The 20,133-nt window shown below is 35.7% G+C and overlaps 1 protein-coding gene across 1 annotated transcript in view; it reads left to right on the forward strand.

Annotated features, from left to right (window-relative positions):
* The window catches only part of Cdh9 (cadherin 9), a 145,830-nt gene that overhangs the window by 52,268 nt on the left and 73,429 nt on the right, over positions 1–20,133 (forward strand). The window contains 1 exon segment of the mRNA NM_001168630.2: positions 6,667–6,931. Coding sequence (NP_001162101.1) covers positions 6,707–6,931 — 225 coding nt within the window. The 5' untranslated portion in view covers positions 6,667–6,706.

Here is a 20,133-nt window from a genome sequence, read left to right on the forward strand (position 1 = left end):
TTTAGATTTTAAAAGTATATGATAGAGAAATCCAAATAAAATGTCAATGAATGAACCCAAATAATATTTGTCCAGACCACAGTTTTAATATAGGTAAAACTAAGAATTGGGCAAATTTCACATCAAGGCTTTAACTACATGGGTTGATTTTACTTTGTCCTCATTAATTCTGGCTTTGTTTAACTTAACATTCAAAGATCAGGTTAGCAGCAAACTCTTATTTCTGAAAATTCTGGGTACTGGTGTATCCAAGATCAAGTCATCATCTTAAAGGTGCAGAGTGACAAGTGTCTAACTTCCATATAGTTCCATACATAAAATAGCTAAAGAGAACATAATTCCTGCTATGTTCTTATAAAGAGGTAATTTAGCCATGAGTGACTTTGTTCTCTAGCTTAATCATCTAATAATTAATATTAGCTGGCAATAGGTTACTAACATAGGGATTTGAGCGTGGATCAAACATTCAAGCCAGACTGTCACATTATTTTTTTTCCACTTTTATTAATTTGGGTGTTTTTGATTTACATTTCGAATGTTATTCCCTTTCACGATTTGTTGTCCATCAGCCCCCTAACCGCTCCCTGTCCCCTTCTATATGGGTGTTCCCCTCCCCATCCTCCACCAATTACCACCCTACCCTCAACAATCCCGTTCACTGGGGGTTCAGCCTTGGCAGGACCAGGGGCTTCCCCCTCCACTGGTGCACTTACTAGGCTATTCATTGCTACTTATGCAGTTGGAGCCTAGGGTCAGTCCATGTATATTCTTTGGGTAGTGGCTTAGTCCTGGAAGCTCTGGTTGGTTGGCATTGTTGTTCATATGGGGTCTCAAGCCCCTTCAGCTCTTTCTCTAATTTCTTTCTCTAATTCCTTCAACAGGGGTCCCATTTTCAGTTCAGTCGTTTGCTGCTGACATTCTCCTCTGTATTTGACATGTTCTGGCTGTCTCTCAGGAGTGATCTATCTCTGCTTCCTGTCGGCATGAACTTCTTAGCTTCATCAATCTTATCTAGTTTTGGTGGCTCTATACATATAGGCCACATGTGGGGCAGACTCTGAATGGGTGTTCCATCAGTCTCTGCTCTAAACTTTGCTTCCCTATTCGCTCCTATGGATATTTTTGTTCCCTTTTTAAGAAGGAGTGAAAGCATCCTTCTAATCCTTAAATGAACTTTAAAAAATTTTTTGTTTATTGGATATTTTATGCATTTTCATTTCAAATGTTATCCCCTTTCCCTTCTCTCCCATCCACTTCCATCTTCCCCTACTTCCGTGATGACGCTCCCACTCCCACCCACCCACTCTCATCCCAGTGCCCTGGCATTCCCCTACATAGGACCAAGGGCTTTTCCTCCTATTGAGGCTAGACAAGGCCATCCACTGCTACATATGCAGCTGGAGCCATGGGTCCCTCTATGTGTACTCACTGGTTGGAGCTTTAGTCCCTGGGTCCTCTGGGTTGTCTGATTGGTTGGTTGATATTGTTGTTGTTCTTATGTGGTTGCAAACCCCTTTTGCTTCTTCAGTTCTGTCACTAACTCCTCCATTAGGGATTCCGTGCTCAGGGTGATGGTTAGCTATAAAATAAAGTAGCTAAATCCCCAAGCGTCCTTTTCAACTTTACAATCTATAGTCTAAAGGGCACAGCCTCATATATAGGAAAAGAAAAATATGCAAAACACACACACACCCACACCCACACCCACACCCACACCCACCCACACACACACACACACACACACACACACACACACACACGAATGCCCAAGCACGTGTGCACGATTACAAGCATACATACACAGGACTAGCTTCATTGTGACTCTACAAGAATCTCAATCTCAGTGCACCTTCATCTTCAGGAACTTTAGAAAATTTCATAAATGTTCAGAAATTTCATAGGGACATGTGCAATGCTGTAGAGATATAGAAGTTACATCAATAACCATTTTATTTTAAAAGCATAGATAAACAGAAGTGGGGTGTGTTTGTACGTGTGTGTGTGTGTGTGTGTGTGTGTGTGTGTGTGTGTGTGTGTGTTTTGATTAAGGTTCACACATATTGTTACAAGGTATTTTTGGTTGTCCTTGATCATTTCAAGTTATATTTCTAGACACCATCATTGTCCTTTATTGAACTGACATAACAAACTTTCCTGATGTATCTCTCCTCATGGAATCTGTTTTCTATGATTTTTTAAAAATCTCTAGTTAACAAGATTCCTCTCTAAATGTTATATTGGAATACTTCAGCAGCTTTGAGTGCAGCAAAAGAAAATGTTAATTTATTTTAAGTCACAGAGTTGCACATTATTCTTCACTGCCTAAATACTGATACATTAAATACTAGATTTTTCCCACTCAAATGTCTACATTCCATCAAAGATATATATCTCCTTTAAAGCATATTTCAGTAAAGAGCAGTATTTTAAGTTCTCCTGAAAGGTTGATCTTCAAAGTTAATGTCAAAATAAAATTTTCACAGTGGGAGTAAATCAGCATAATGTGTGTGTGCATGTATGTATATATGTAAATACATGTATAAATTCCCAAATATAATCTGCTTGGGCTCTGTAAGGTCCATTATATTTATATGTTCAGGGCTGACCATTTGTTATTGAATAACTGATCCATGTGCTCTAACCCAGGAAGACTATTGTCTCTGCACTCAGAAGTGTTCAGGTTTCTGTAATATTTTCCATTTAGTTGAATCCTTGAAACTTTTTCCATGTCCAGTCCACTCCTTGGCATGTTGATTGCTGTCCTTGTTCAGTTCATGCTGAAAGATGGCTGTTGCTTCTGAAACATTTAGGAAATACATTCTCACAACTACTCCCTGGTCCTTCTGGATTTTACCATCTTTCCGTTCCATCTCCTGCAATGTTCCGTGACCTCTGTGTGAAGGAATGTTTTGTAGATTTATCACTTGAGACTGGGCTCCACAACTCTGCATTGTGATTGTTTATGGTCTTCCTTAATGGTCATTTATCTGTTGCAAAGAAAAGTTTTTCTTGATAAGAGGTGAGGGCACTTAGCTGTGAGTATACAGACAAGTATTTAGAAGGTAGTTAGGACTTAAGCTAGATTAGTAAACACATGGTTGTATATATTCTCTATGGTCCATGTAATGTTTTACTAGATATGTATATTTTAACTTCTTTGATTTCAGTTGGGTATTATGATTTACTACTATAATTTCTCTTGTTCCTTTTTTCTGTCTGAACCTCCTTTATACCTCTTCTTGCTTCCTTTGCTTGCCCGGGGTTGTGGGCTAGTTTTCCAGTAACAGGCATAATTTTCCTCTTATTTAGTAATTCTTAAGTCCAAGTAGAGATCTACTGATTGCCACCAAGGTATGTTTCTCATTACTGAGGCCATAGGGTTTATTGTGACTAGGTTAAACATGGGCAAGAAGCTTCAATTAACATTTTGGGAAAAAATAAAATATATTACAAATATTTGAAAACATTTAGTGTGCAAAATTTTTCATGAAAATATGAACAAAACCATAATAGGGTATTAAATCATCCCAGTGAAAATGACTCTTATTAAAAACAGAAAAAATAATAATAGTGATAATCTGGTAAATGCGACCCATTAAATACTGTTAGAAGTTACCTCTGAACTCTACTCACTATTTCATTTGTCTTATTGAAAATCACATTAGTCTTAAAGGATCCCTATTATCTGTTTTTGTTTTTGTTTTTCATGATTTCAGAGTTTCATAAAAACATACTTGCCAATCTGTGTGTAGAAGGATGCTGCGAAGGTGTTCTCATTTTGTTTTCTTCTAGATTTTGGTTCTAAATTTAAGACATTTCAACTATTTTGTGTTGTTCGACTCTAGCTTTTACTATTAGTGAAAAACTAGTTGTTTCCTTGTTTTCTTCAATTCATTCAACTTTTTAAAAAGTTGATTAAAAAGTGACATAGGGTTGTCATGGTTCATAATTAGCCCAAAGTCCTATACCGTCTAACGAAATGTTGAGCCTTCCAGAAATAATCATTACACAAAAAATTAGCTCTACAGACTTGCCTACAGGAAGTCTGTGGAGGCATATTATTTCTCCTTTCTATATAAAAAATGTTCATACAATATATTTTGACAATATTTGCCTTCTGCCATATTCTCCCAAAGGTATGCATGGTACAAAGGCAGGTGTAGTGTTTTTGTACCATGCTGATCATCACCGTTGGTTACAGGCACCATAGCTTGAGTAGGACTCTTGCTTACTTCCCTCCATTTGAAGCTTCCATGGTGCTTTCTGCTGCAATGAAAGCTAGTCACCAGTGAAAGGATTTCACATCAGGTACAGCTCATGGGTCTCCTTGTCCTGCATCTGGGATGCAAGTTGCATTTAGGAAGAGAGACTTATCTTTCACCTCTAAGAGACAATGGTGGGCAACAGCGAAAGCCTATGTCTTTTGGGAGTCTCTTGAACAAGGCTGATCAATAACTCATAAATGAGTTATAAAGTCCAGATTTTTTGTTTTTTTTGTTTTGTTTTGTTTTGCTTTGTTTTGTTTTGATGAAAGGTGGTTTTTGGCAGCTGGATTCGTTAACCCAGATGAGAAAATTCATTTAAATTATATATGCACCTTTATGCATAGACTTACATGCATTGTGGGTTTTTTTTTTTTTGTGTGTGTGTAAACAGTTACTAGTATGATTTATTATGTCTTTTTGATACATTCTTTCTATTATTTTACTATCCTTGCCATTTCTTCTATGTTATTCTCCCTATAGCTTCCCAATTTGAGCCTCAACCTTCAATTTTCTTTTCCCCAATCTTTTAACAGAAAACTTGTACCATATTATTTCCTTTTGGATTTCTCCTCATAGTCCCTATACCCAACAGCACGCTCTTTTTACTTTTCTGGTTTCTGCACTAATTCCTGGTTATATACTCTTCAGAGAACAGATCCGGGAGTCTCATTTGGATTTTACAAATTAACAAAATATAGAGTACCATAGAATTTTTTTATTTTTTTTATTTTTTATTAGATATATTTCTTTCTTTATATTTCAAATGTTATTCACTTTCCCAGTTCCCTGTCCATAAGGCCCCATTCCCTCTCCCTCCCCCATATGGGTATTCCCCCCCATCCACCCCCTTTACTACCCTGTCCCATATTCCCCTGCACTGGGGGTCCAACCTTGGCAGGACCAAGGGCTTTCCCTTCCACTGGTGACCCAACAAGGCTATTCTCTGCTACATATTCAGTTGGAGCCCTGGGTCAGTCCATGTATAGTCTTTCATTAGTGGTTTAGTCCCTGGAAGCTCTGGTTGGTTGGCATTGTTGTTGTTATGGGGTTGCAAGCTCCTTCAACTCTTTCAATATTTCCTCTAATTATAATATTTTAATTTGTTTAGGAGAATGAATGCTATTTTCCATAAAAGAAATTTTTTTCTATGTTTTATAAAATTCTTCTAACAGTATTCAGTGGGCTCCATTTACCAGATTATCACCACTATTATTTTTCCTGTTTTTAATAAAAGCCATTCTCACTAAGATTATTTAATATCTTATTATCATTCTGTTCATATTTTATGAGGAAATTTGTACACTGATTTTTTTCAAATATTTGTAATATATTTTACTTTTTCTTCCAAAAATGTTCTTTCCCATGTATAGTGAGTTAATTTTGGCAATTTAGATTCCTTTCTGTATTACTCATAAATTTGGTCAGTCACCCCTATGGAAAAGGTACAGGAAAGTTTGAAGGAGGCGAAGGGGATAGCAACTCCATAGGAAGACGAACAGGGTCAACTAAGCTGGTCCCCTGGGAGTTCCCAAGACTAAGGCACCAATCACTGAGGATACACAGGTTGGTCTAAGGCACCGAGCATAGATGTAGCAGTGGACTGCCTCATCTGGCATCAGTGAGAAATATTGCACCTAATATTGTACAGACTCATGGAAGATTGTTTGATGCCAGTATTGGGGAACACCCTCTCAGAGGCAAAGGTGAAGGGGGCTGGGGTGAAGAGCTCTTCAAGGAGATCCAGGAGAGGGGCAATATTTGAGATATAAATAAACTACATAATTTTTTATAAAATATGAAAATCCATTGCACATATATTATCTTAATATTCTGTTCTTTCCTGAAAGTTACCTCTGAACTCTTTTCACTATTTCATTTGACTAATTGAAAATAACATTAGTTTAAAGAATCCCTCTTATCTGAGTTTTCATAAAAACGTATTTGCCATGTCTGTGTGTTGAAGGATGCTGTGAAGGTGTTCTCACTTTGTTTTCCTCTAGATTTTGGCCATAAATTTAAGACTTTTCAATTATTTTGAATTGTTTGAATATAACTTTCAGAATTAGTGAAAAACTAGTTGTTTCCTCATTTCCTTAATTTCATTCAGACAATTTCTGAAGTGGAGGGTGGATGGAGAAGTCATTTTGAAAACTGCAAGATAAGGAGAATAAAACAACTTTTTAAAAAGTATCTTAGTTCATTAATATGTACATATAGCTAAATATATCTCACTATTAAGGCTTATAACTTCAAATTAATTAATTTCATAACTTATATTAAAAGTTTAATTTGCAGGATTTTAGTGGTTTGAATTTCCAGGTTTTTTTTATGATTTTAATATTGTTATCTTAAATTGACCTGTTGAATGTGTATTCATTCTCTTCTATATTTTATTCTACAGAACAGACACTGAAATTTTCGTACCACTGAAATTGAAGATAATGAGGACTTACCATTTTCTTCAACTGATTGTCTGGACTTGGATTTTCCAAATGGTTGACAACAGCCCATTACAAGGGAAGGATAACATTCACTTACGGAAAAGGATAGTGAATCTGAAGAAAGATGATGGTAAAATGCTCCATCGCACCAAGCGTGGCTGGATGTGGAATCAGTTCTTCTTGTTAGAAGAGTATACAGGTACAGACACTCAGTATGTAGGAAAGGTAAGAATTTTTCTCTGGGCAATCCAAAAGCTAAAAGAAAACTCATTATACCTAATCTCTACTCTATGCCACTTGTAATTTTCTAAAATATTTGGTGAGTTTGATTGTTGGTAAGGTCATACTATAAATTCTTCCATTGAGACGTGTGAAATCTAATATTCAATTATCTAATATAAACAAATTTTATAGACATCAAAATGTGAAATCATCCAGGTAGGTAAGGCAGTTCATAAATTAAAGGTTTACTTGGATAGATTCTGCCTGACCAAAAATAAATAAATAAATAAATAAATAAATAAATAAATAAATAAAAGAAAGAAAGAAAGAAAGAAAAGAAAAGAAATAAGCAGCAACAAGAAAGTGAATAGTTACACAAGGTCATGATTCACAGTTAACAGACTAGATTTTATTGAAATATACATATATTTCATATGTATATTATATTATGTATATATAATATTGCATGTTTAATAATTATAATAGTATAAAATGTATACATATATAAAAATAAATTATCCTTAAAATTTTAAAATCATGATAAATATTTCATGTCACATGATTAAAAATGCAGTTATTGTATACAATAACATTTATTAAGATTTATTAATGTAGCTACTTTAGAAATCAAAGTAACATGAACTGTGTGAGAATAAAACCAGTTCTTAATGTTTTGCTTCTTAGAGAAGTGAGATTCTAGAGTGTGAAAGTGATGTTAAATGAGGGATACGGAAGGATATTCCTAGTGAGAGTCTTGTGTGACTGTAATGGAGGGAAAGAATGCAGCAGAAAAAAAAAGAAGAAAAATATTATCTTTAGGGTTTTACCTTACAATGTCAATAATAGCATCCTTGAGAGTGATACTGTCCTCTTAAACTGAGCATATAAATGTCTATACTTGACAAAATATACATGCAAACATATATTTACATATTTATGTAACCAATGTATTATGTGTATTTTTTATTATTTATGACTTTAAGGAGAGTACCCATCAGCGTTTAGGAGGAGAGATAAGCAGAAAAATACAACTCTCTTTTGCTGTACTAGATTTTAATTTGATTTATTGTCTACTGCCTATTTCCTTCACCTTTCACCACTTTTAATGTTTTCATTCAGCAGGTCCTATAATTTTTTGACCTTTGTTACTCCCTGTTTATTTTTCCTAGCCAATATCTCCTCATTTTTCTAATAATTCATAACTTAAATACAATAGTAAGGTGTGAATCTAGCCTGAGGGTTAACATCATAAATTATATACAGTCTGACAAACACTCAGATGACATACATTAATTTTTTTCTTCATTCTTGGCATACCAGTACTTAATATTAAGGATCCAAGAATTGACTCATAGACAATAGCAGACAATTAGACTAGATAAAAAAAAAGAAAATAACAAATATAACCGATGCAAATCAGTTAGATTCACATAGTTCAAACCAGGAGGACATGTATTCTGAGAAATTGTCAAAACCTTGTTCTACTTCATTTTGTGTGGGCCAATGTACATTTCCAGATAAAGTCTCTGTTAACTGAAGCCTATTATTTCCTTGTTTCTAAGAGCTCTGTTTCATAGCTGCTTGGGTCATATACACTTGCCCAGTCCAGTTCACTCACTGATTCTCTCCTGGCATCCTATTTCTTTTTAGGTTAGTCATATGTCATCCTTCCACATCCCTCATTTAACATCACTTTCACACTCTAGTTAATAGGTATCATCAGGACATGTCAAGTTCAACAAGCAAGTGTTTGTGTCTAAAGACTTGAAATTGCTTTGCAATTCTTTCTTTAGGGGTAGTATATAAAGGACATACAGTTGGGTCACAGGGTCTTCCAGAAATGGTTCACCCCTGTCATTTCACAGATGCAGGAAAATGGTCACAGAACGGGAGATAGTTATAATCCTACAACTATTGCAGCCTGTTTCAAGGATTTGTCCTTTAACTTAAAGTTAAAAGTTTTCCTAAGCAATGTATATTAATTAATTTCTAATTGACCCATTTTTTTCAAAATTGTTTTAATGAACTGCTTAAGACAATACGAACATTAATCTTCCTGTCTATGTATTTGCCTATTTTATTTATTTGGCTTCAAAAGCAGACTCGAGGCAACACATAAACCTCTCTAGAACAATCACATGTTTGTCTAGGGAAGGTTAACATACTAAACAGTCTTTCAACAACTTTCAGTTTTCTAGTGGAAAAATACATGAATTCAAGAAATATGGCAACAATATAACAACCTATATTCCTTTTGAAAAATATATGCCTTATTTAATTTGTCATAGTTCTTATCTTGTATATGCATTTATTGATTACATATTTTTATATTAAATGGGGCTCTCAGCAGTGTAAAAGTAACTTTTATTTGTTCAGGGATGTAATAGCCATTCCTGTGGCTTCCTGCTGAATGAACTCATGATTTCTGGGTTCTATCTGGGTGGCTGGTTCAACTCAGCTGTTCTGGCTCAAATTCTCTACAGCTGACTGACTCCATTTTACTTTTCTCAGCTTCTGACTGAATTGCTCTGCTTGGCCTCAAACCAACTCTAGCAGTATGTTGTAACCTTCTGGCACTTTTTCATTCTCTGGCTAGTTTTGTCTTTAGTAGCAACCTTTTTCTGTATATCTGTCCCAGTAAAAAAGTGCCTCTTCTGCTCCTTCCCTCTCCCTCTCCCCCTCCTTCTCCACCTCTCTCTCTCTCTCTCTCTCTCTCTCTCTCTCTCTCTCTCTCTCTCTCTCTCTCTCTCTCCCTCTGTCTCTCTCCCTCTTTCCCAATGCTCTCTTTAGTCACCTCTCTGACTCATTCTGTCAAATTCTTGTCACTTTGTTTGTCCCACAGTTAGACTTCACTTCAAACATGATTACTTCTTTCTACAAATTAACCTTACCTCCATTGTTAGGGACTAAACTTGTGTACTAAGTGCTTGTCTGTTTCCCAGCCAGATCATGTTGTCATGCAGAGCATATCTGCTTTCCAGCTGGATCAGAGAGACCTAGAAGGTCTTTGGACATGATCCCTTGTCAGAGCAGCCATGTTACTGGATTAAAATTACTCTACAGAGCAGGTTTTATGATTATTGATTTATCAAGTTCTTATTTGTCATTACATCTGCTGCTCCCTTGGCTGTTAATATAAGTACCCAGGGGCATATGCAAAGACTAATTATATCCTTACCTTTAAGCATGGTTAAATTCTTGAATACCCATGAAGAATTGACATTTTGCTAAGAGAATGGACAGAATTTATGACTAAGGTACAATAGTTTCCCCAATTTAACTCATAACTATTCTTTTAGGATTCATCTTATTGGTGACATTAAATCTGATGAATTAGCTACATGGCATCTTTATAACAAAGCAAAATGGGAAAGGTACCATAACTTCTAATACAAAGACATTTTCAGTTTTTTCTTAGTTTTTCAGAGTAGATATCACAAGAAATATGAAAAGAGCTAATTTACAAATGATACAAAATAATACAGTAAACATACATATAAACCTCAAACAAAGCTAAAATTTCAGTTTACATATAAAGAGGTACTTTTACAATAAACCAAATATGAACAGCAGCGATTAAGTGAGCTGTACATATACCTACATAAGCCATGTGCTTTATATGACTTAACCATATATTTAATAAATTTGATGAAGAAATATTGCTATTCATTCAGTCCAAAGCATTATATTTAGTATTTGCCTTCTGCAAGAAAAGGAACATGGTGCATTTGATCTGCTATTATAGGACTTCCTTAGTGGACATAAACAAAACCTATAGATGTCATGGATGATAAGTAAGGAACTGAAGATTGTCTAAGGAAATGATATCCCCATCTTTGGATTATTGAAACAATGTATTGAACCAAGTGTATTCTGTTACTGTTATGACTGCAAGGAGTTATCATTATAGTCCTATGGTTGACTCTAAGGTCATTGCATAACAGAAAAGTCAACATTAAGTGGCTGAAAACTGATTGAAGCCACACTCCCAGTGCTCTCAGAGCATATTTTAGGAAGTTTGGCCAAGCAGAGTTCCTTCTCCTCACCATCGCTTGCTGCATATGCAAGATTGGTTAGGGACTTATCGAATCTTATAGCTTTCACAAATTTTCAATGATTCCTGTTTCATTTGTTGATTTGTTCTGTTTAATCATCTTTACATCCTGAGTCTCCATCCTCTCTACAGGAAGGAAAGGTTTTAGAAGAAATGGAATACTTTCTCTCCAAAATGATTTCTATATCTTATTAAAAATTAAAATAGTAATTAAAAGTAAAATCTAAACAAAATCTAATTGAATTAATTTTTGAAACTCTTTTTATATATCCTTGAATTTAAAATTAAAGTCTTATTTTAAGTATTTTTGTTTGTTTATTTTGTTTTTGTTTTGTCTCTTGTCTTCTGTCTGTCTCTCTATGTCTCTGTCTCTCTCTTTCTCTCTCTCTCTCTCTCTCTCTCTCTCTCTCTCTCTCTCTGTGTGTGTGTGTGCTTGTGTATAACTGGAAAACTGCTTTAACTATTAAGTGTGGTACGAAATAAAGTCCTTATTTTCAACAAACCACACATATAATTTTCATAACATTTTAACTTTTACTGGCTTCAGCCTTTTAACGTATATATATTACTCCAACATCTTCTTGATCTACTTCAAATAATGAAGGTAATGAACTGTACACCTATATTACTTTAGTAGTTCAAAATTTAAAAACAGAAGGGCAGGGAAATGAGAAGAAATTTTATTACCACTGATATTCTATTAATGTGAAAATACCTGAATAAAATGAAGAGTGCACTGTTAAGTGCTAGAAAGAGGAATGAATAGATGACCTCATCCATATCTTAAATAATATTTGTGACTATAATAAACTAATGCTATTTTCACATCCAGCTATAACAATAACACAAGAAATCAACTAGCTATAGTAGCCATCTCTCTAGGTTTATTTAGCTGTGTACAGAGCTATGGGGATAACATCTGGATAGGCATGAAAAAGCACTCACTCTTGCCATACTCATGATATGGTATGCCATTTTGTTATAGAAAACTGGATTTCACTTTTTTTTAAAAAACAGTAATAAGCTAAAATGGAATAATCATACCCCAAAATGGCTGACAACCACCTTTTTGTTGTTGTTGTTGTTGTTGTTGCTGCTGCTGCTGCTGCTGCTGCTGCTGCTGCTGAGATAGGTCTTATTATGTAGCTCTGGGTGCTTTGGAACTTGAACTCGCTATGTAGAACAAGCTGACCTCTAACTCCATGAACATTCCTCTTCTGTCTCTTGAATACAGGCATTAATGGTGTGCGGCCACAGTTGACATCATTTTAAATTCATTCTTTCTTTTTCATCTTGTCTTTATCAGTGAATACTATGTTTGCATTAGCATTTAGAATTTCTCTGCTGTTCTTCAAACACACAGATTTCTGTGAAAAAAATTGTACTTGCTATGCAGAGTTTAATAGCTAATATCATTTTTATGTTAGTTTTTGATGTTAAGCATCAATAATTTCTCAATTGTACATGCATGTGTATCAGTCAACTACAATTCTGAAAATTTGTAACTCCTCTATACAAACTTCATAAATCATTTATTAATGTAGGAAATTAGTTTTAGATATGACAGATATTTATTTATAAGGCTGTGATTTATTTTGGTATACAATTTTATATATTTCTATTAATTATTCCATTTATTTATATCTCAAATGATATCCCACTTCTTGGTTACCCCTCCACTAGCCACCCATCCCACGTCCTCCCTGCTCCCTCCCCTTTGCTTGTATAAGAGCACTTCCCCATCCACCCATACTCTCCTGGTCCACTATTCCAGCATCCTTCTATGCTGGGGCATCAAGCCTCCCCTGGACCCAGGGCCTCCCCTCCAGTTGCTGTCTGGCAAGGTCATAGTCTGCTACATATGTATCTGGAACCATGTATTCCTCCAGGTACACTCCTTGGTTGATGGTGTAGTCTCTGGGAGAACTGGGTGGTCAGGACAGCCTATTTTGTTCTTCCAATGGGGTTGAAATCCCCCTCAGCTCCTCCAGACCTTCTGTAAGCTTCCTCACCAGGTTCCCTGAGCTCAGTCTGATCGTTGGCTCTAAGCATCCACATCTGCATTGCTCAGTTGCTGGCCGGACTTCCTCAGGAACTGACACCCTATATTTGGTATAAATTTTATTACCACTGATATTCTATTAATGTGAAAATACCTGAATAAAATGAAGAGTGCACTGTTAAGTGCTAGAAAGAGGAATGAATAGATGACCTCATCCATATCTTAAATAATATTTGTGACTATAATAAACTAATGCTATTTTCACATCCAGCTATAACAATGACCTGCCAAATGGTATTCAGGGTAAAGAAGACATAATTGACTAGGTGTTTAATTAATCCTACATTGCCCGATGTGACACTAGAGCTTTTTTCTCTAAATTAATAATGCATGCTTATTTGTTTAAGAGCTTGGTGTTTTATATTTTCAAAGAACAACGGTATTTGTTCCAGATAGCCACAAATATTTGATTTTCCCTTGTGCAAATATTTTGTAATCTGTACAGAGGAAAACTTCTTGACCTGTATTAAGCATCACAGGTTTGTCTTGGTGGTGTCCATGGAAACAGAGCTAGGAGATTACAAAAACTCTCACTATGCTTTACATTGAGCTCATGAGGAAACTGGAGACACAGTAGATATTCAGTAGTTAAGTACATAGCAGGATATGTGCACTAAATGATGAATCAAGTTTACTGCTAACATTTCCAAGAATGTGATTATAATATTCTAAGAGTCAGAGGTAGACATTAAAAGCTAAGGCACACAGGTACATTCAAGATTAATGAATATAAATTGTCCAGGTTAGCCAAAAATGCAGAATGCTTCCTTTTTCTTTAAGCAGTAAGTAAATGATTACCAATACTTTTTACAACACATGAATTTCTTTAAAATGTTCTCATATGACCTCTATATTGTTGTTTTTATCCCATAAATATAGTAAACAACCACAGGAATCATTTCAGAAGTGACTTTAGTAAATATTTCACATACGCCTAAAAACAGTTTGCTTGGTAGTACATAACGCTTTCCCATCTCACTCAAGGTGTTTCAGATGCTAGTTTGAAATTTTACAGTTATGCACATTTTAAGTAGCTCTTTACCTCCATTTCCTACAGTTTAAATAAACACATGCTTCAGAATTATGATCTCTTCATCACATACTCTTTTACAAATTGATCACTGCCCAGTCCCACCTTGGGAGTGCCAGTTTCATGCATCCTTCTCCTAGAAAGGTTTTGAGTCTCTTTGCCTCACGCTAATTTACTGACTTTAATGATGATGACAATGCTTGTGTAGTTATATTTGTTATAATTTAGCATTAAGTCTTTCAATATAATTCTAAAATGTTTATACACCGGTTGGAACAAGCATCTCAGAGTTTGTTTTTACTCTCTTATATTTTGACATATTTAATACTTTTTATTGGTTTATGCAATTTTGAGATCTGGAAATCTTTGACTTTACTTGTTTTAATTTTATTTATGGTCTCACTAATTTTCTTTGGTCTTGCTTATCTGAAAAAAAATCTTTATTTAACTTTCAACTTAAATAATATTTTCACCTTCACCTGACATTTTAATTTTCTCATTAGAATTTTAAATTATTATTGTATATTACTGTAATTCTGGGCTAGTAAAAACAAGGTAGTTATAATTCTTAACGTTGCTGTTTATATCTTTGAATGCTCAAAAGTGTTCTATATGGGTATCATTTTAACAATCTTACATTGATATACAGACTGGCTTTTTGTATATATTTTTTGGGATCCAATGACCTATAATGGTATGGTTATTGCTGGAACTATATTACATGGAAAATAACACATGCATTTTTCTTATTAAAATTTATGAGTGTTTGATAATACATTGTTTTCTTTTTCCACTATTATTATTATTATTATTATTATTATTATTATTATATTTAATCTTTTTAACAGTCCTGTCATTATCCCCCCCCCAGTCCACCCTCTGACAGTTCCTCATCCCATTCCCCCTCCTACATCTCCACTAAGTTGTCCCTGTCCCCACCCCACCCGACCAGACCTCCCCACTCCCTGGGGTCTCAAGTTTCCTGATGGTTAGGTGCATCTTCTCTTACTGAGGCCAAACCAGGCAGTACTCTGCTGTATATATGTCTGGGGCCTCATATCAGATAGTATATGCTGCCTGGTTGGTGTCTCAGTGTCTGAGAGATCTTGGCAGTCCAGCCTATCAAGCAACTAAAATAAACAGGATACTTGCACACAATTAGGACAGAAGCCAGGGGTGGGGGGTATCTTTATGTTTGAATTAGAGACTCAATGAAGCCCTTGAAGGAGTGTTATCCCATGGGAAGATCCACTGCATTCTTAAAATGTTGTTCTGTAAAGTTGAATTAGTAGCATAAAGATGCTTCAGAGAATATAGGTACAATTATTCAAATATATATCTAGAAAATATTTCTTACTTATATGAAAATAAGGAAAAGTAAACTTAACTAGAATGTAGCTAGTGTAACTATATAGCTAAGACTTTATTGAAGGCTTTATGTAAATTAGTTTCTATATTAAAGAAAATTCCTATTTTTTTGTAATTCTTTACATCTTTGTTTAAGTAGTCTAAGAATAATACAACCTAAATTTTAAGCCTATGTTGTAGATTTCCTTTTACATTTATTAGTGTCTCTACTCTGTATACTTATTTCCTTTGCAATTATAAGTAAGTATTCTGTATAATTTGGAATAATATTTGAAATATGCAAAGTGCTTGAGCAAAATGCTTTATTGTCATATGATATTCCTCATATTTTATAAGAAAAAATGTGGTCTAGTCAAAAGCAAATACATACGGATTTAATTTTTCCTTTTATTTATTAGTTTTCCTGGAAAATGATGTTTTCTCTACCATTTTTTCCAATAAGTCAATATTTTATTAGCACTTATTTAAATTAAGCAAACAGAGTACCAATAACCTTTACTCATTTCCCATAGCACATACTCAGGGGGTCAAACACATTTGTAAGCTTAAAACTTCCAATAGAAAGTATGAAATGCTTTATTTCACTGCAGTGGTAATAAGAAATGATTTCAGGGTTTTTGTCCTTTTGCACAAGTCTTATTGTCATCCTGCTGGTTTGCGTTCATACAGGTGTTACATTGTATGAACCATCACCAGTAGAAATGTCCTCAGTGGTGTTTTATTCTTATGGAGTAAACACCTCTGGACCATCTGTACTCGTCATCTGTGCTTGCTCTGTTGTTGAATGTGCCTTCCTACATGAGGAAAAAAATAAAACTGTGGATCACTGGTGACACAAAAGTATTGAAATGTTTCAATAATCAGTAGTTACAAGAGTAAGGACAGTGTCTGTTGAAAATGAATAGGCAGATGTCACTCCAAAGCACTGAGGCGTTTTCCTGCCTCTTTGAAAAGCAGGAGGCAGAGCAGATAGCAGGTACAACTGAGCTTTGCTCCTTTTCTCAAAGTAGGAAGTCGTCATTTGTTTCACACAGGATGACACTTTCCCAAAAATTGTGTGGGGACAGCGAAAATGACAAAAAAAAAAGGTTTGAACTATACTGTGAAAAATCTCAGCATAACTCACCGTAGATCAGAATGTACCGGAAGAAGTCAATGAGATAGGAAGATAATGACTTTAAGTCCTAGTAAGAGCACCAGTGGAAGGGGAAGCCCTGGGTCCTGCTAAGACTGAACCCCCAGTGAACTAGTCTATGGGGGGAGGGCGGCAATGGTGGGAGGGTTGGGAGGGGAACACCCATAAGGAAGGGGAGGGGGGAGGGGGATGTTTGCCCGGAAACCGGGAAAGGGAATAACACTCGAAATGTATATAAGAAATACTCAAGTTAATAAAAAAAAAAAAATGTAAAAAAAAAAAAAAAAAGAAATACTCAAGTTAATAAAAAAAAAAAAAAAAAAAAAAAAAAAAAAAAAAAAGACCTCTTGGACCAAATTTTCCATTGAAACACATTAACAAAAACCTATCAAGACAAAGACCACATTCTGTTCATATTTTGGCTCAGTTTTTAAAAGCAGAAAATCACTGTAAACACTGTTTGAAACCTCCATATTCATCCATATGTTAAAGCCAAAACTCAAGCAATAACATGAAAAGAAAAAGAATCCAATCTAAGAAATTCTCCTTAACTAACTCTCTCTTAGAAACAGATTTGAAGAAGTGTAGTTCTTTTTTGATGAAATCATTTGAAATGCTTCACAACTGGAAGGGCTATAAATTAACGAGCAATATTCTATATGTAAAGGTATATAGTTAAATCCAATGTCAATAGTGTACCTATAGTTTATCCAGATTATTCCTCTAATACAGAATATTTTAAATAAAAGCCTGTAAAATAACAAAAATATTAATAGGAAGAGATACGGAGACAAAGTTTGGAGCAGAGACTGAAGGAAAGGTCATCCAGAACCTCCCCACCTGGGAATCCAGCCCATACACATACAGTACCAAACCCAGAGAATATTGCTGATTCTAAGAAGTGCATGCTGACAGGACCATGATATAGCTGTCTCCTGAGAGGTGCTGCCAAAGTATGACAAATACAGAGGTGGATGTTTGCAGCCAACCATTGAACCAAGAAAGGGGTTCCCATTGAAGGAGTTAGAGAAAGGATTGAAGGACCTGAGGGAGTTTGCAGCCTTATAAGAACAACAATACCAACCAATGAGAGTTCCCATGGACTAAACCACCATCCAAAGAGTACACATGAATAGACCCATGGCTCCAACTGCATATGTGGCAGAGGATGGCCTTGTTGGGCATCAATGAGTGGGGAAGCCCTTGGTTCTGCCAAGGCTGGACCCACAATGTAAGGGAATGTCAGGCCAGGGAAGCATCAGGCAATGGGTGGATGGGTGAAAGAACATCCTCATAGAAGAAAGGGTGGGGAGGGATTTGGATAGGGGGTTTATGGATGGGAAACCAGGAAAGGAGATAACATTTGAAATGTAAATGAAAAATATCCAATAAAAATAATAGATATAGATATAGATATGTCAAAAATGGAGCACACAAAAGCAAACTACTAAAGATAATAATGCAATTTTGAACTCTAATATCTATACCATACTTTCAAGGCTAAATAGCATACTGTGTTTAAAATCAGGTTTTCCAGTTGTACTCTTGACTGAAGGTCTGTATAAAAAGAATACATATAGTCAATTCAAAGCAATCTGAGGGCTAAATTCAAACATATTCTAAAGCCTTATCAATCAATTTTAAAAGCCCACTAAATAACAATATTCAGCTATTAGATTAAAATAAGATAAAAACTGGTGTTTGTTGTGACCCATCTTCAGTTGCTCATCTTAAAATTAAGACTCTCAAACCAACCCTTCTTTAGTTACAAGTGGTCTCACTCTGCAAATAAAGTGGAGGAACAGCTCTTCCTTGAAAATAATTTTCAATTGCTGGCCCTGGGAAGTAGTATTTTTATTTTTTTATATTTTGCCATTTATTTCTTTTTTATTGGTTATTTTATTTATTTACATTTCAAATTCCTCCATCTCATCCCTCCTCCCCTTTGTCTCTAGAAGGGTGCTTCCTGACCCACCCAACCATTCCTATCTCACCACCCTCAAATTCCCCTATTCTGTGACATCAAGCCTGCATAGGACCAAGGGCCTCCCCTCTGACTGATGCCAGATAAGGTCATACTCTGCTCCATATGAACCTGGGGCCATTTGTCCCTCTATGTGTACTTTTCTGTTGCTGGTTTAGTATCTGGGAGCTCTGGAAAGTCTGCTTGGTTGATATTTTTGTTCTTCCTATGGGGTTGCAATTCCCTTCATTCTTTCCTCTAGCTATTTCATTGTTGTCCCCAAACTCAGTATGATGGTTGGCTGTGAGCATCCTCATCTGTATTGGTCAGGTGCTATCAGAGCATCTCAGAGGATAGCTATACCAAGCTCCTGAGAGCAAGTACTTCGTGGCATCAGCAATAGTGTAAAAGTTTGTGTCTGCAGGTGGGATGGATCCACAGGTGGGGCAGTCTCTGGATCAAGGTTTAAGATCAAGGAGATAAAGGAGGGAAGGGACCTGGGAGTGAGAGAGGAGAGGCTGCGGAAAAGGGGACAGGATCAGGGATGAGGCAGGAGAGAAATACAGAGGGTCAGGAAATTTAACAGAAATATGTAGAAGTGGGGCATGAGGAACTGAGGGAGCCACTAGAAATTCACAGATGCCAGGGAAGCAAGAGTTTCCAACTGTGATGACAGTAAGAAAAATACCCAAAAAAGGGGAGATAGAATCTGTAGACACCATCTCCAGTAGATCAGCACAGAACTCTTTGATGGATGGTGCCACCCACGAATCTCAATTTTTTTAACCCAAAATTGTTACTATCTAACAGAAAGCAGAGACAAAAATGGAGCAGAGACTTAAGGAAAGGCCATCTGGAGAAGTACTTTAATGTCATATACTGAATACATACAATAAAATACTGAACTAAAAGGGGGTTAACAGTTACCTCTGTTGATGAAGTCATTACCTTGCAACCATGAGGAAATAAGCATGATTCCCAAGAGTGCTTGTAAAAAAGTATCTGTAGTCAAGTGTGCTTCCAATACTAGAAAATCAGAGAGACTTATGTCCCTCGTAATAGACTCCAGGTCTCATTAGCTACTTCCAGGACAATAATCAACTGTCCCAAGTAACAACATAGGCAGGAACTACAAAGCATAGTCAGAGGTTGACTTCCAGTGTACCCACAGAGATACACACAGACATACACACACACACAGACACACACACAGACACAAAAATACAAATACACATATTCACAAATATACACACACAAATACTCTCTCTCTCAAACACACACACACACACACACACAAATATATCAAAACATATATTAAACATATATTAAAAATAACATTCCAGGTGAAGATATGCTTATTTTTGATGTTTCTTCTCTTCTTTTCTGTTTCTTTTGTAGTTTATTTTGTCCTACTAATTGATCACCTAAATTCCATGTTGCTTCATATCTATTGGTTCTTTAAGCAAACATGTCTGGAGCTGTTTTTTGATGCTCAACAGTTTCTGGCAACTTAGGCTTTCACCTACCATTCTCTAATTATCTCCCTGTCCTATCAGAGGACTTTCTTTTACAGAATCCCTTATACCTTTCGTC

The sequence above is a fragment of the Rattus norvegicus genome, chromosome 2, assembly GCF_021556685.1.
Source record: "Rattus norvegicus strain SHRSP/BbbUtx chromosome 2, alternate assembly SHRSP_T2T, whole genome shotgun sequence".
NCBI classification, from domain to species: Eukaryota; Metazoa; Chordata; class Mammalia; order Rodentia; family Muridae; genus Rattus; species Rattus norvegicus.